The 17,036-nt window shown below is 45.7% G+C and overlaps 1 protein-coding gene across 1 annotated transcript in view; it reads right to left on the bottom strand.

The window, feature by feature from the left end:
* Window positions 1-1,684: 1,684 nt before the first annotated feature.
* The window catches only part of KCNK13 (potassium two pore domain channel subfamily K member 13), a 73,382-nt gene continuing 58,030 nt past the window's right edge, over window positions 1,685-17,036 (bottom strand). The window contains exon 2 of the mRNA XM_077323474.1: window positions 1,685-5,594. Coding sequence (XP_077179589.1) covers window positions 4,702-5,594 — 893 coding nt within the window. The 3' untranslated portion in view covers window positions 1,685-4,701. The remainder of the gene's footprint in view (window positions 5,595-17,036) is intronic.

The raw sequence follows: 17,036 nt of genomic DNA, 5'->3' as shown, positions 1-17,036 counted from the left end.
CAGGCCTTCCTGTCCTCTACCATTCCCCGGAGTCCATTTAAGTTCGCACCGACTGCTTCAGTGACTCCATCCAGCCACCTCATTCTCTGTTGTCCCCTTCTTCTTTTGCCCTCGATCACTCCCAGCATTAGGCTCTTCTCCAGGGAGTCCTTCCTTCTCATGAGGTGGCCAAAGTATTTGAGTTTCATCTTCAGGATCTGGCCTTCTAAGGAGCAGGCAGGGCTGATCTCCTCCAGGACTGACCGGTCCCAAAGAAAAGGACTAATTTACTTTTTCCCCAAAGTGAAAACTGGGGATTCAGAGAAGCTCCTCGATCAGAGTAACATTATTGCGTCGTACCTTAATATACGTGATGTCATCCTCTAATAATCCTCTTTCCAGACTCTCCTCATCTTCAATACATTTTTTCCCTCCAACTTGGTTCAGTACAATCTTTGTGGAGAGAATGTATTTGGAGCATATAGGCAAACTGGACAGGAAATTATGCATTTTTAAAGGTGCTTCTGCCAGCCCCCTTTATTGCCACCCATTTTCGTACAGCTTTGCTAGAAAGCTTTACAAAATGGCAATAGTCATGCTGCTACGACGCAATAGTGTTACTCTGATCGAGGAGCTTCTCTGAATCCCCAGTTTTCACTTGGGGAAAAAGTAAATTAGTCCTTTTCTTTGGGACCCAAGGGACTAGAAACCTAGTTCTGCTTTTTAAAAATAAGACCAGGGATTCATAGGAACTAGTACATGGTGGTCACAGATGGTTATAATGAGCTACAGGCCTGTCCCCTTCCCTACCCTCCAGGCAGCCCTCCAGTGACCTGATGGGGATGGCGAAATGAAGGGACAAGAGTGACTGCTGAAAGGAAGTGTGTCCAAAATTCCCATGTGGACACTTTATTGCAGGGGTAGTCAAACTGCGGCCCTCCAGATGTCCATGGACTACAATTCCCAGGAGCCCCTGCCAGCATTTGCTGGCAGGGGCTCCTGGGAATTGTAGTCCATGGACATCTGGAGGGCCGCAGTTTGACTCTCCCTGCTTTATTGTCAGTGTGAATGCCTCTGCAGTGATGGCAGGGAAACAAAATGAAACCATAAAAAGGTATTAAAATTCATCTACTAGTTATGCCTTACCCGTAGAAGTCATGGCTTACAATCCACTTACAGTCCATTTTATTCTTCGATCCAAACTAAATTTCTTAACTCACTGCTGTGTAAAAGAGAACTGCATTTGGATGAAAGAAAGACTCAGTTTCTTTTGACATCCCAGAACCCTGATATAATTGAACCAGTTGCAAAGTTTTTATATCTTGCCATGAGAAATCGTGAATGTATTATGTCCTACCCTAAAGCATGATCTTTGCCTTTGTTTTCACTAGCAGTGGATCCTTTTGCACTTTCCCTTCTTATATTGTACTTTTATATGCTATTAAAGGCTTGTGTTGTTAGTTATGCCTTACATAACACCTCCAAACTTGCATTTGCTCTTCTTGTGGCTGCAACCCGCTGTCAATTAAGATCTGTTAATAAATAGTTCTTAGGCAACGACTCTCGAAACTGGTAACAAAACCCTTTAATATTTGCTCCCAAATGCATGACCTGTCATTTTACAAGGCTGAATTCCACGTCATTTCTGTTACCGCGATTCAGAAAGTCACCCAAGGAATGCTGCATAATTTCTTGATCTTTACTGAATTCACACTGGCTTCCAACGTGGGAGACATATTCAAGTTCCAGCAACACACTCCCACATGTGGCTGTTAATGGAAATATGCAGTAAGACAAGCCCTGATCCCTGAGGAATAACACTGCCTTCTCACCAATTTGAGATCTTCCCCATTTGGAGTACAGTTAAAAAGAAGCTGGTTGAATAATCTGAATCCCACGTTCATTTTTCTGTCTCTTGCTCTGTTGCATGCTGGTGAAAAGGCCATGTCTGGTGTACAAAGAAGAGGAGAAGACCCTGCAGGGGGCAGCAAGGAGTCAAATAGATAGGACTGTGAGGTCAGCACCTTCTCTCCTTCAAGGTGTCATTCCTTGTCTGCCTCGAGACTGCTATTCTTAGGGTAATTTCCTCCTCCTTGGAAGGCCGTTTCCGCACTGGAAAATTCGCTGCAATGGCTCCCCGTGCGGCAGCACAAATCCAAAGCGGACGCGGTGCGCCAGATCAAATGCTGCCCCGTGCGGGAACAGGAAAAGGTGGGGCGACCCATCTGGATTCAAACTCCAGCCTGCAGCCCAGCACAAAGCCTCCAGTGCGGAAACGGCCTTAAGTCTCACCCTGTTCTCTCAGCTAGACCTGGAGTTAGGAACCTATCTCTGCCTTTCCTCTTTCCTATCAAGGATGTTAATTTCTAAATAAACCTTTAATCAGGTTGTGCCCTGTTGCTGTGTTAATTTGCCAACACGTGCTGCAATTTAACTGTAAATGGTAAATCTAATTTGATGTGCATTCCATGGCTGTTTTACAATCACAGTTGTTTGGACTCTGTTTCAGACAGCAGCCGATCTTCTGGGATCTGTCAATTGACATGGGCGACAAGAAACATAGTTCCAGCTTTCAAAATGGTGCCTTCGTAGGCACTGAAGCTTTAAAGCTCGGATGCCCGATTTAAATCTGGATTTATACTTAGGTGCCTTACCAAAGACACATGCCTTGTCTCATTCTTATGTGTGGAAACAATGGTTCTGTCCACACACTAAGAACTATTGTGTGGACAAAGAGATTGAGCTGTGACCCCAGATGTCTTCAGTGCAATTCTGCCACGAATTTGCTAGAGCCCGTTTGGTGTAGAGAGCCAGTTTGGTGTAGTGGTTAGGAGTGTGGACTTCTAATCTGGCATGCCGGGTTCGATTCTGCACTCCCCCACATGCAGCCAGCTGGGTGACCTTGGGCTCGCCACGGCACTGATAAAACTATTCTGACCAAGCAGGAATATCAGGGCTCTCTCAGCCTCACCTACCCCACAGGGTGTCTGTTGTGGGGAGAGGAAAGGGAAGGCAACTGTAAGCCGCTTTGAGACTCCTTCTGGAAAGTGGCATAGAAGAACCAACTCTTCTTCTTCTTCTTCTAGATGGCCTGAGGCAAGTTGCTGTCTCTCAGCTTTAGTCCTAAGAACGGGCCATAACTCAGTGGTACGTGCTTTGCGAGTGGAACTTTGCAGGTTCAATCCTTCATAGCTCCGCTTAAAAAAAGAAGGAAAAATAGTTTTTGGGGGGGATTCTGGAGATTTGCTGTCAGTTCAATTATCTGATACCATATAAGGCGGCTTCAAGAACCCATAGGCAACCCTATAGGGGATGCTGCTGCATGCAGATTTGCTATGTCTTCTGTTCATGCAGCACAATGCAGAATTCTGTTGTGTGCAGAAAGGGATCCGTGAAGATACAGTAGAGAACTACTGATCTACCACCAATGCACAAGGTTTTTGTTCATGCAGATGAACAGTAGCTGGGTAGGGTACCCACTTGTGGGCCCAGCAGCTTAAGAACACTAATTTCTGAACCAAAATCCAAACAGCCATTTAAGTCCTGCCCACCAGTGTGAATAATGACCCTCTGCTGGTTTGTGCGGCCGCCTCCTGAGCTTTCCAGCCCAGAGTACTGTTTTCTCTGCAGCGGAAACACTGCATTAATCTTTTCCACTATGGGAAACGCATAATTTTTAGGCATATTATTTGGAAAACAAAGCTTAAAGAAAACTTGTTCCTCACAGCTATAAATTAAGGATAATCAATTGCTTGTTCTTTTGTGCCTGCAATACAATGGCTTAATTTTAGGTTTCGATAACCTATCATTTTTTAAAAACAGGGATATAAAAGAGAAAAGGAAATATAAATTGAATGCAAAAGGAATCCCTGCAGAGAATCCAGCAGCCTGATTCTGTTTTGGCATACTGCAAACATCCTCCAAGGGGGCCTTCAGGCCTTGGCCAATGGGAGGCCAGGCTGCTTGACAAAAGCTCTTATTAAGGTTAGTAGGGGTCTGTAGTGCAATCTAGGGCTGGTGGGATAATAAGCAGCTCAAAGGGACCATTTATGCACTGGAGGTTTTATGCCAGGCTGCAGGCTGGAGTTTTAGTCATGGCAGGTTGCCCTACCTCTTCCTGCACCCACATGGGGGAGCATTTGGCCTGGTGCACCTCATCCACCCCCTATCTGTGCTCCTGATAGGGGGGTGGGGCAGTGAAGTTCCCAGTGCATAAACAGTCAGGATGACGTCGGGAAAGCAGCCAATCGAACGAAGGAACTAGGTCAACAGCCAACAGCAGTGGTTGTGCCAGTGCTGGGGAAGAGTCTGATCCCAGCATTTGTACAAGGAGATCAATTTTTCCCCCATATTAATTGCAATACTATCCTTTGCACTACATCTCACCAGCCACTATAGGCATATCATCTTATGAAAGTGACTTGTCAGTACAATGAAAGTAGCTTTAGCCCAGTAACTTTCTCCACACTCAGTTCTGAGCATAAATGCAGAAGCATACAGGTGCGATTATGTAACATGACACCACAGGAAGCATCTCTCTCAAGGGCTGCAAGGCAAGGGCAGACAGGTGGTTTAGTGCAAAGAGCAATAATCCATATTGACAGGCAATAACAACTGAGCTAATCCTTCTAGTAAATGTCCAGCTCCGTTAGGTCTGATTCTTTGATCACTTCTCATCTCCAGTTATCCTCTTCTTGCTTAGGTGTGCCCAAGTGTTGCCATTTACCTGTCTGTACTCGTTTCTGCCAGCCTGTTATTCATAATTCCCAAAGCACCAACCCCACCAGCAAATCCGTTTTGCCTAGAAACAGAGGTCATTTGTCTCGGGCAGCCATTGGCCGTGTCGGACAACTGTTTCTGCATGATGGCTAGTGACACTTTGTTGGAATTTAAGAGGTCTTTCATGGAGATCATCTCCCCAGACATTCTGCGTCCATCCGTGTCGCTCTCGAGAACACCATCTGACTCAATGGACATGTTGCGCTGGTTTGGAGCAGTCCCCGGCCCGACGGCATTCCTTCGCGGCCTAAATAATTTCCTTTGGCATCTCTGGCAGAACTTGCATTCCAGCTTCTTTAGTATCCAGTTGATGGACTGTTTAATGACAATGGAGATCACGTTGAACAAGGAATAGATGCAGCATACCCCCATGAGGATGAAGATGAAATTGCCAAACCGGTAAAGGCCCTGGCTATCGTACTGGGCGTTCTGGCTACTGACCAGGTCCCCAAATCCAATAGTGCTGAAGGCAACAAAGCAAAAATAAAGGGAATCAAAGTAACTCCACCCTTCAATCGGGGTGTACATAGCAGAGGCACAACAGGAAATGATGAGCGATGCGAGGCACAAGATAAGCATGACGTAGTACACAGAGGGTTTCCATCCTGCTAGGCTGTCCACTTCCGGGTTCACAGAGGTTTGCCGAGTATCTTGGGAAAGGACTCCCTTCCTACGTAGTTGTCTCTCATGGCAGGACTTCATGACATACGCTATGATGGTGATCAAGCGCTCCAGGAACAGGTTGAAAAACAAAATGGTCCCCGCACAACCTACTAGGCCGTAAAATATCAGGAAAAGCTTGCCTGCAATGGTGGCTGGCGTGGTCATACCAAAACCTGGAAGACAAAATTTGGGGAAATGGTCACCTATAAAACATCAATACTGAAGTATGTTTCAAGATACAGAGATTCTAGAAAGGTTGTCTATTGTCTTGGCAAGGTGTGATTCAAAGAGATGTTTATTAAAATTGCAGATCCCCTGAGAACTCACAAAATGTTCTTGGCCTCACCCACACCTACAATATTGCTACACTAACTAATTAGTTTATAACACAAGAGACTGTAGATTATTTTTTATGAGTTTATGTTCTGTTTTTTAGGAACTACCATTGGTTGGAGGTGGCAAAGTGATCATATTTATGGTGACAAAATGCCTTGAAAATGGCCCTGAGATACAGTCTTAAAAATAATTTACCTCAGATTGTAGCCTGTTGCATCAGAGAATGTCAAGAGTCCTGTGGCATGAGCAACTAAGTGAATTTGTTGTGGCATGAACAACTGTAGAGAAAAGCCTATTGCTTATTAATTTTCCGGCTCAACCCCAGGCTTTAAACTTTAAAGTCTTACACAACTCAGGCACCTCAGAGACCACTTTTGCTGATATGAACCTAGTACTCTGGTCCACCTGCTGGTTACTCATTGACCTAAAAGGTCTTAGTTGCTACAGCTGTGCTTGCTGCAGTTTTTCAGATGTCAGTTCCTCTCAGATTTCATCTCCACAGCATCTGCCATTCTTGTCAACAAAAGACATTTTCTCTAGAAAAGTGAAACACTAAAAAAGGCCTGAGCTTGGAGAACAGAAGTTTGGATTCTGACAGACAGGGAGAGGGATCCAGACGTTGTAGTGGACCACTCAATGAAAATGTCAACTCAGAGTGCGGAAGCAGTGAAAAAAGCAACCTCTAGATTGGCCAGTGATTCTGGTTTGGCGGGAGGCATCACATGGAATTGGGGTCACCATGGTGGGCAGGCAGTTGTCCAGTTGGACCAGATGACACTGAGGTCCCTTCCAACTCTATGATTCTATTCCATGTTGGCAATTATTAGGAAAGGGATTACAAATAAAACAGCCAATACTGTAATGCCTTTGCACTAATCTATGATGTGGCCATACAGTTGTGATTTGCTGCATCTCAAAAAAAGATATTCTGAGTTGGAAAAAGTGAAGAACAGGGCAACTCAAATGATTTAGGGGCTGGAGCACCTTCTCCAAACCAGATGGACTACCTGTCTGATTGAACCAGGCTTTTATTATGTTCCTACTTTGCTGGGAAGCAACAGCAGGTTATAATAACAGTCTTTTCACAGAGATGTTTTCTTGTAGTCTTGAGTGCTCACCTGCAGAGTTCCTCACATCCTTTGTTCCATTTGCTGTTTTCCTACCTTTTTGTTCGGTTTCTCTGAGCTTTTGCAAACCAGCTTTGATCTGATATGAAAAAGCAAGGAGAAACAACCAGGAAATCATGAAGGGACAATAAACGGGCATCGGAAAGCTGAGAGAAAAGCCACTGTAAATCAGCAGTTAAACATCAGGAATACCTTTATTTTATTGATTGATTGATTTATATACCGCCGCTTTTCACATGGACTCGTGGTGGTATACAATAAAACATTAAAACAGCTAAAAACCCATAAATATCCCTTCCAACAAATGGTGGTAAGTGATGAAAATAGCCCCTTCTTATAACTCCACTCCCCCTCCCTCCCCGTTCAGTCGGAGGCCAAGTTATCATCCATTGGGAGTGAGGTGCCATGCAGGATGTACTTCAGGAGGGGTTGGATTTCCGCTCTGGGCTCAACCATATGCCTGGCAGACCATATGCCTGCAGGCCCTATGGAAAGTTGATAAATCCGGCAGGGCCTTAGCTCTTCTGGGAGCTCATTTCACCAGGAACGAAAAGGCCCTGGCCTGGGTTGAGGCCAGATGAACATCCCAGGGGGCTGGGAAAACCAGTAGATTCCTTCCCGCAAAGCCCTGTGGGGGGCATAAGCAACAAAGCAGTCCCACAGGTAAGTAGGATCCAGACTGTGTATGGCCTTAAAGGTCAGTACCAGTACCTTAAAGTTGACCTGGAAACAGACTGGTAACCAGTGCAGATGACGAAGCACCGCCTGAATATGGTTCCTCCATGGTATTCTAGTGAGGAGCTTAGCAGCTGCATTTTGTACCAGCTATAATTTCTGGATCAGAGTTAAGGGCAGACCTGCGTAGAGCGAGTTACAGAAGTCTAATCAGGAAGGGACCGTTGCATGGATCACCATGGCCAAGTGGTCTGAGGACAGATAGGGCACTAGTAGCTGGGCTTGGTGAAGATGAAAAAATGCCGACTGGGCTACCTTTGTGACCTGAGCCTCCATAGAAAAGGAAGCATCAAAGGTCACTCCCAAGTTGCTGGCAACTGGTGCAGGTGTTAATTGCACACCGACCAAGCATGGGAGATGCAATTTCTGATCCTGCCCTCTTCTTCCTAGCTACAGGACCTCCATCTTGGAGGGGTTGAGTTTCAGGCGACTCTTCCTGAGCCATCCAGCCACTGCTTCCAAACAACTGGCAAATGTATTCAGGGGGGTGGGGGGGAGTCTGGCCGGCTGTCCATTAGGAAGTAGAGCTGGGTGTCATCCGCATATTGGTGACAACCCAGCTCATAGCCCCAGACTAGCTGGGCTAGAGGGCGCATATGGATGTTGAAAATCATGGGGGAGAGTATCACCCCCTGCAGTACCCCACATAGGAGTCTGCAAGGATCCGACAGCTCATCCCCCACAGCAACCCTCTGCGTCTGGTTCCAGAGAAAGGGGACCAGCCATTGCAGCGCAGTCCCCCTAATCCCGGACCTGTTGAGGCAGTGAGCCAATAACTTGTGGTCGACCTGTGTGTGAAAAGACCCTGAGAAGACAGGTTGAAGTATCCACCCACCCACCCGTCTCATTTTAACATCCAGCCTGGTGAAGAGTTCTGGAGAACTCAAAAGCTTGCGCAATATCTTGTGAAGGGTTGGTAGGTCCTAGTAAAGGGCATTATATTCCTTTAAGTTGAGAAGCGTCACTCTCTATCTTAGATTTTATGACCCAATAGGAGATAGGAGAGGATGATGTAGCCAAATCCCTTTCCTAGACTCCTCTCCAAAGGCCAGTTCTTTGTCTAACCCTCCTTTTTAAAACCGTGCTTGTTGTTGTTAGGTGCGAAGTTGTGTCCGACCCATCGCGACCCCACGGACAATAATCCTCCAGCCCTTCTGTCCTCTACCATTCCCCGGAGTCCATTTAAGTTTGCTTCAGTGACTCCATCCAGCCACCTCATTCTCTGTCGTCCCCTTCTTCTTTTGCCCTCGATCGCTCCCAGCATTAGGCTCTTCTCCGGGGAGTCCTTCCTTCTCATGAGGTGGCCAAAGTATTTGAGTTTCATCTTCAGGATGAAAAAACGGTGCTAGCTATAAATAACCTTTAAAAAAAACCGAAACTGGCAAAGCCAGACACTAAACTTGATCTTAGCCAAACGTCCGAGAAGTAAAGGCTATCACAATCCTGAGATCTCGCCTGCTCTCTCCCCCTCAAGCATTCCCACATAACCAAGACAAATATGTTCAGAGGAGGGTCAATACCAAGCCCAGTATATTAGATTTTATTGCCTCAATACATTCTTTTGAATGAGGCTTTTAAATTCTGTACTCCCAACAGTCCAGTCATCATTCACCATAAAGGAATAGGTGGTATTGCAGGGTTTTTTTTTTTTTAATGCTTGGCTTTATTTGAAAAGCCTGTGTCTTACTGTCACTTTTGGTGGGCGGTGATGTCTGTGTCGATTGAGGCCAGTGAATGTAGGTGTTACTTTTGTACCTTGGTAGTTTTCCATCTTGATAGGGGTGTTCTATTTAAACAGTAAAACCAACATGATCAGCATCCATTAAGCTTTCTTATTACCAAAGGAACATTTGTTCCCATTTTTTTATACATAGCTGGTCGGCACCCACTGCTGAAAACATCAGAGGCGTAAGTGCTGCAGATGGCATAATACTGTAATGCCTATGCTTTTTGCAAATCTTGATTACTGTGACCAGCAGTGTAATCCTAACAGAGTTACACCCTCTTAGGCCCGCTCACTTTAGTGCAGTGGTCCCCAGCCTTTTTATCACTGGGGACTGGTCAATGCTTGACAATTTTACTGAGGCTGGGGGGGTATTCTTTTGCCAAGGGACGCCGCCGCCTGAGCCACTGTTCCACTTTCTTTCCTGCCGGTGCCCCTGACTTCCCATCGCTCACTGGGGGCGCTGCCAGCAGCAGCTGCACAGTGCCATGCCAAGGGGGAGCCCCAGCCATGGCAGCCGCTGGAGAGCACCAAAGGTGAGTCAGCGGCAGAGTGGCAGGGCAGCCCCCGAGGCAGCAGCCAAGGAGGACAAGGAGGAGCCGCGGACCGGTACCAACTGATCCATGGACCGGTCCCCGAACGGGGGGTTGGGGACAGCTGCTTTAGTGGACTTAAGAAATATTTACATTTGCTTATGTTTGAACTGGCAGGCCTGTCTAATAGAAACTGCTGGGTGCCCACTGGGTCATTCAAGAGATTTTACTGTTCCTTAAAGACTGCGCCTCCCATTTCCAAACTCTTGTAATGCCTTAGCATTAAGTCTTGGCCTAGTGGAAGGGGCAGAGAAATGACAACAGCATCTTGATTTGGAAGAAGCATAGATGTAGACAGTTGTGAATATTTATTTGGTCTTGGGCTTTTTCATGTCTTATTTCGCAGCTTGTATGGCTGTATTGCATGGAGGGGGGCTGTTCTTTTCCATATGTGTATTGCTCCCTCTAGTGGTTGCTTTGATATTTTATCACTCTATCATTGGTACTCATTTCCGAGTACTTTAGAAGGGCAGAGAAGTGAGTTGGAGATACAACGATGAAATAGAGAAGCAACCACTAGAGGGAGGAGACCCATGCAGAAAATGGAAAAACGCATGTAGTGTGGGACACAAATGACAAAAATGAGATGTGCAGAAAAAGACAAGTGTTGACATTTGGAAAACTGATGAAGGGCTAGGATTGTACGGCCTGGTTTAGGATTTCCTTGCCTCAGTTGGCTGTTTGTATGTTAGTAAATAAATATATATACCATGACCGGGAAGGTCCAAGTTGACAGATCTTGACAGATCTCAGAAGCTAAGCAACGTGGGCACTGGCCAGTTCTTGGATGGGAGACGACTAAGCAAGATCAGGGATGACAAACAAAGACAGGCAATGGTAAACCACCTCTGAACATCACTTGCCTTGAAGATACAACAGGTTGCCATAAGTCGGCTGCAACCTGATGGCACTTTCCACCATCAAAAAGAGAGAGATTGCAAAGCAACTTCCCAATGTTCTCTTATGAAAAGGAACCAGGCCTCCTAAAGAGCTGCCCTCACCCCAATTCTACCACTCAGGGAAAATGGGGATCTGACCTTCCTTTCACTGCAATAAACCATCAGCAAATCCTCCCAAACTAAAACAGATTAGTGTAATTATTTTCATATCCTCTTGTAGAAGACAATGGCAAAGCTTTGCATCACAACGAAGAAGGGGCTCTTTCATCCTTTTGCTTAGGTAAAGAAACTCACATTTACACATCAGGGCATTAAAAAAAAAAAAGATTCCGAACTTCAATGGCCGACATGCACAGACTTTTTGTAAGCATTTCTCGCACTCTGGAGAGAGGACTGAGACACTTGACAACCGGCTAATTAGCTGCTCAATAAAGCTAAAAACCAAACAAACAAAAATCTCCCAGCAGTGGGCAAAACCTCCTTGCCTATTTATTTCCACTGTCTGTCAACATGGAAATAAAAGGAAATGAAGTCAACCAGAGGTCTGGAAGGGCTGGTAAGTGCTTGTTCTTTTTAAAGGCAAAAAATCAGGGAGGGGGAAAGACATCTCTCTTTTTCACACATACAGCATGGTTAGTGTGAAGCGGCACTCCACTTCTTTCACAGAAAATGAGTTCATTTGATTACAGTCTTCAAAACATCAGAAGAGCCCTTCTAGTTCTCAACAGCGATCTATCTAGTTCAGCATCTTGTTTGTCTCTAAGATGCTACTGGACTCAAATCTAGATCTCCATGACTAACGGGCATTGCTGGCCTCCATTAATCTCTGCATCACTTTTTAAAAATCCATATACGCTCATGGGCATTTCTAGGTCCACTGGGTCTTCTGCCCCTAAATAAGTCCAGGGCCAGATGAACTTCCTGTGGGCCAGGGATCATCAACCTATTTGAACCTGCAAAGCCAAGGGCCCTGTGGAGAGCGTAAGGAGAGACGGTCCCTCAGGTACACTGGGCCCAGACTGCATATGGCCTTAAATGTTAGCATCAGAACCTTGAACCTGATCCAGTATTCAACTGGCAACCGATGCACCGGCTGGATATTGGACCTCCAAGATGTTCTCATGAGGATCCTAGCAGCTGCATTTTGTACCAGCAGTAATTTCCAAGTCAAGGCCAAGGGAAGGCCCCATATAGAGCGGGTTACAGAAATCCAGTCTGGAGATGACCGTCACGTGGATCACTGTGGCCAGGTGTTCCAGGGTCAGATAGGGTCAGATAGGGCACTAGTGGCCTTGCCTGGCACAGATGGAAAAACTCCACTTGGGCTACTCTGGTGTCCTGAGCCTCCATTGTAAGGGAGGCATCAAGAGTCATGCCCAGATTCCTGGATGAATGTGAAATCTTTAATTTCACTCCATCCAAGCTGAGCACACATGCTTCCTACTGAACCACAGGATCTCCGTCTTGGAGGGGTTGAGTGACAGCCATCCCTGCCTGAGCCATATTGCCACCGCTATCAAATAACTGACAAATGTTTTTTTTGGGGGGGGGATTTGGAGCAGCCGTCCATCAAGAGACAGAGCTGGGTGTCATCAGCGTACTGATGGCAACTCAGTCCAAAACTCTGGACAAGTTGGCCCAGAAGGTGCATAAAGATCTTAAGCAATGTGTGGGAGAGTATCGCTCCTTGTGAAACCCCACAAGGGAGTTGGTAACTATATGACTGAACTTCCCCTACTGCAATCCTGTCTGGTTCTGGAGAAAGGAGATCAGCCACTGAATTTCAGTTCTAGATGTTCACCATGAGTCCTTTCTGAGACAAAACCCCAGTTTCTTCAGCTTTGTGTCCCTTGCACCATTTCCACACTAGAAATCTTCCCTAGAAGGTATCAGAGGCTTTCCCCTACTATAGTTTATATCTCAGAGGAAGAGGATTCCTATAATACATGAGTATAAGATGGAAGGATAGAGTATACATGAGGAACTTTTCTGCCACAATTCCAGCTTGTGCACGTGTGTGTTCTTGGCTCTTCCTTCTCTATGTGATGTCAGCCTACTGCATGTTTTAAGGACCTACACCCGGCAGCAGATACCAACTCTGTTGATTTTTACTGACATCCCTTTGCACACCAGCAAGTGACAAATACTGCTGGCTGGCTGGCACCGTGGATGGAAGTGTGTCAGTTATAAAGAGTTTCACACATTCACCCTCCCATGTATGAATTATGCAGCGACAGTTGCCAGGTGGAGAGATTTAAAGGGGTCATGGAGTGGCAGGCAGCTGCACGTTGAAAAAATAATCCCGAGTCTGAATGAATGTTTTAGGAGGTGATGGGCTGGGAACACGGGAGAGAACGTATTCATTTGTTCTATTTATCAGCCCCTTCGATAAACAATATTCAAATAAAATAAAGCTAACACCACAGTCATAACAACCTCCTTGCTGTGCTTTCTATTGCATGGATTTTTTAAACATGACAGAACACTTAAAACCTTCAAATCCACTACCTAAAGTCTGAAGGGGTGAAGTCCATTCTACTACCTCAGTGTTTTGTTACCTCATTCTGTGGCATGTGTGAGCCAGGCCTAAAACTGCAATAAATCCATATTAGGAATAGACTTGTGGGGACTAGTATGGAAGCTCTTCATTTGTCTAATATCAGAGTCCTGCAGCTCAGCCATAGAGGTTTTGCCTGGGCCTGCCTGTTCTTCTTTCCAGCCAGTTCTCCTGTGGAGAACTGTGGATATTCCTTTGGGGTCTCCCAGGACACAGATAAGTCACTACATGAAATATTTTGGAGTTATTTCGTATTTGTGCCAAATTCTGACTGGCGCTATTGACATGAAAAGTATTACAGCAGGAATCAATTTTGATCCATTCACCTAAAAAATGTTTCTTTTAGTGTCACTGCCATACAAACAGACTAGTGTCACAGTGAATGCCACAGTGGTAAGTTATTACCTTACCTTGTTCTGTAGCTTTCCATGGGGAATCCAGAGTGGAAATGCATTATTTTTATTATTTTATTTATTTTCTAATCTGTGGGCCTTTTCGCACGGGGATCTTTGTTGCAAATTGTTTGCGGAATGAAAAATCGCCATTTAAAATAGTGGAATTCGTCGTTATGCATACCTGCCTTTGTAGTGGAATCAGTTGCGTTTTTTAGCGTTTCCCACAGGCTTCCGGTCTCGGCAGAAATCGCTAGAAAGGAAGCGCTATTGCCAAGCTCGTCCCGCCCCTGGCCGTCAAGCAGCCAATGGGCAGCCGTTAGCATGCTCCCAAACAGCCCCTTTCCCTTTAAGAAAGGTTTAAAAAAAAAAAAAACAGACCCATAGCAACGAATCTAGGTAGATTCGTTGCAACGGAGAGACCCATCCAGCTGCCTAATGTGAGCTGTCGTTTGATTGTATGATCGTTGGCACGCTGCCTCGAGTGATAAAAAAAAAATCCCCCCCCCTCTCACGGGCCCGATTTTCGGCTGAATTAATGTGTAAAAAATAAAGGGACTTTATTTCAGCAAACGGGCTTTTATGTGGTTTGTGCTTAGGGACTAAAGGTGAAGGAATGAAGCCAGGGAAGCCTCTAAACAGAAAGAGGCTCGCTGGTGCGTTTATCCCCGCTCGCTCGGAGAAAAAAAAATGGCGATCGCTTCGCCGGAAGTTTGGAGGACAGGCTCAGGAGGAGGGACTTTGAAGAACCCGCAACAATGGTAACGCACAGGTCTTTAGCGCTAGTGTTGCAGATTGGTTGCAGGAGTGTATCGCTATCCGGAGGGTGAATCCACTTTTCTGGATTCCCCTGAAAGCGCTACAACGAAGCGCTTTTTCTGATTGGTTTCAGGAGTGTTGCAGATTGTCTGCGACGTCGTGCGTTAAGGCAAATTAGTAGCGTTTTCAATTAGCAACCATTGTGCTATTTTGAAGCCGTGCGAAATGGCCCTGTATACTGCCACTCTCCATTTGAACTCGAAACAGTTCACAATAAAAACAGTAAAAACAAGTTAATCCTAGAAACTACTTAAAAAACTACTTAAAAACTTAAAAACCTTAAAACTAACCATAAACACAGCAAGATGGAAATACAAGAGTTCTTATTCCCCCCAACTCCCTGTCCAACTAGCAGCCAAGAGCTCTTTTTCTCATTGGGAGCGGGGGTCCTGATCTCACCACCTCCAAGGGATTCCCTGATGGTAACTCTGGGGGCACCCACTATGGCCTCAACCATATGCCTGGCAGAAGAGCTCCGTCATTAAGATGCATTAAAACAGCAAACAACAACAATAATATTGGGAGACATGAATAATCAATGAAGGAAAGTGAGCATCAATTCAGATTGGCATCCTATGGCTGGTGAAATCTTGGTTTTGGCCACAATCAACTGCTCTCAAGAAAGTGAGGAACGGTGTGTGTGTGTGTGTGGGGGATTGTCAGGGCCTTTTCGCACGGGGATCTTTGTTGCAAATTGTTTGCGAAATGAAAAATCGCCATTTAAAATAGTGGAATTCGTCGTTATGCATACCTGCCTTTGTAGTGGAATCAGTTGCGTTTTTTAGCGTTTCCCACAGGCTTCCGGTCTCGGCAGAAATCGCTAGAAAGGAAGCGCTATTGCCAAGCTCGTCCCGCCCCTGGCCGTCAAGCAGCCAATGGGCAGCCGTTAGCATGCTCCCAAACAGCCCCTTTCCCTTTAAGAAAGGTTTTTAAAAAAAAAAAACCGACCCATAGCAACGAATCTAGGTAGATTCGTTGCTACGGAGAGACCCATCCAGCTGCTTAACGTGAGCTGTCGTTTGATTGTATGATCGTTTGCACGCTGCCTCGAGTGATAAAAAAAAAATCCCCCCCCCCTCTCACGGTCCCGATTTTCGGCTGAATTTATGTGTAAAAAATAAAGGGACTTTATTTCAGCAAACGGGCTTTTATGTGGTTTGTGCTTAGGGACTAAAGGTGAAGGACTGAAGCCAGGGAAGCCTCTAAACAGAAAGAGGCTCGCTGGTGCGTTTATCCCCGCTCGCTCGGAGAAAAAAAAATGGCGATCGCTTCGCCGGAAGTTTGGAGGAGAGAGCCAGGGGGAGGGACTTTGAAGAACCAGCAACAATGGTAACGCACAGGTCTTTAGCGCTACTGTTGCAGATTGGTTGCAGGAGTGTATCGCTATCCGGAGGGTGAATCCACTTTTCTGGATTCCCCCGAAAGCGCTACAACGAAGCGCTTTTTGCGGGTCGGTTTCAGGATTGTTGCAGATTGTCTATGACGTCGTGGGTTATGGCAAATTAGTAGCGTTTCCAATTAGCAACCATTGTGCTATTTTGAAGCCGTGCGAAATGGCTTTCAGAAAACAGCCTCTAGGAATTTTGCCGTGTCTCTGTCATCTAAACTAGCGATCCCCAACTTCATCCCCCCGGCCCTTTACAACACACTTCGGGTGTCATTGTCTCCCATCACTCCCAGATGGGACTATCTCGTTGCAGAGAAACAAGCTCAGGGTTCCCATTGATATGTCATTGTCATGAGTTAAAATTTCCATGAAAATAAAATGTTCCCTATGTTCATTGTTGTGGCGTGTCTGTATCTTATTTTGAAGGGATGTTTAAACATTACCATAGCGATCAGAGAGCATTAGGGCAGTGGTTGAGAGTAGAGGAGTAAACTACCCCTCCCCACCGGGCCTCAGTAAAAGGCGTTGAGTGGTCCCCGATGACAAAAAGGTTGGGGACCACTGATCTAAACTATGAAGATGAAGGGGAATTCATAAAACATCACCTGGAAGTGACATCTCATCTTCCCCAAACTACAACACTCCTCAGCAACTGCTCCCAAAATCACCCAGCATTTCCTGAGGCACTGCTGGCAAACCTAATCAATTCGGGAGGGGGGGGGGAGACACCAATCCTATTGTAAAAAGGCAAATAGAAGAGAAAAACATTATAGTAATAATCTGGACCACAGCCAACTCAAAAGGAAAAAGACAAGGACTTAAGTGTCCTGCAGGATCAGACCAATGGTCCATCTAGTCTTCGTATCTATTTCACAAAGTGGCCAACCAGTTGCTCAGGGGGAGGGGGGAATAAACAATAAAGGCTAAGATCTTCCCCTGATGTTGTCTCCCAGTGCTAGTAGTATTCATGGTTCCCCCTTTAATTACTGATGGACCTAGCCTCTGTGTATCTAATTGCCTTTTAAAGCCATCTATACTTCACTATGT

The sequence above is a fragment of the Paroedura picta genome, chromosome 2, assembly GCF_049243985.1.
Source record: "Paroedura picta isolate Pp20150507F chromosome 2, Ppicta_v3.0, whole genome shotgun sequence".
Lineage (NCBI taxonomy): Eukaryota > Metazoa > Chordata > Lepidosauria > Squamata > Gekkonidae > Paroedura > Paroedura picta.
This window is presented reverse-complemented; position numbering and strand designations above follow the sequence as displayed.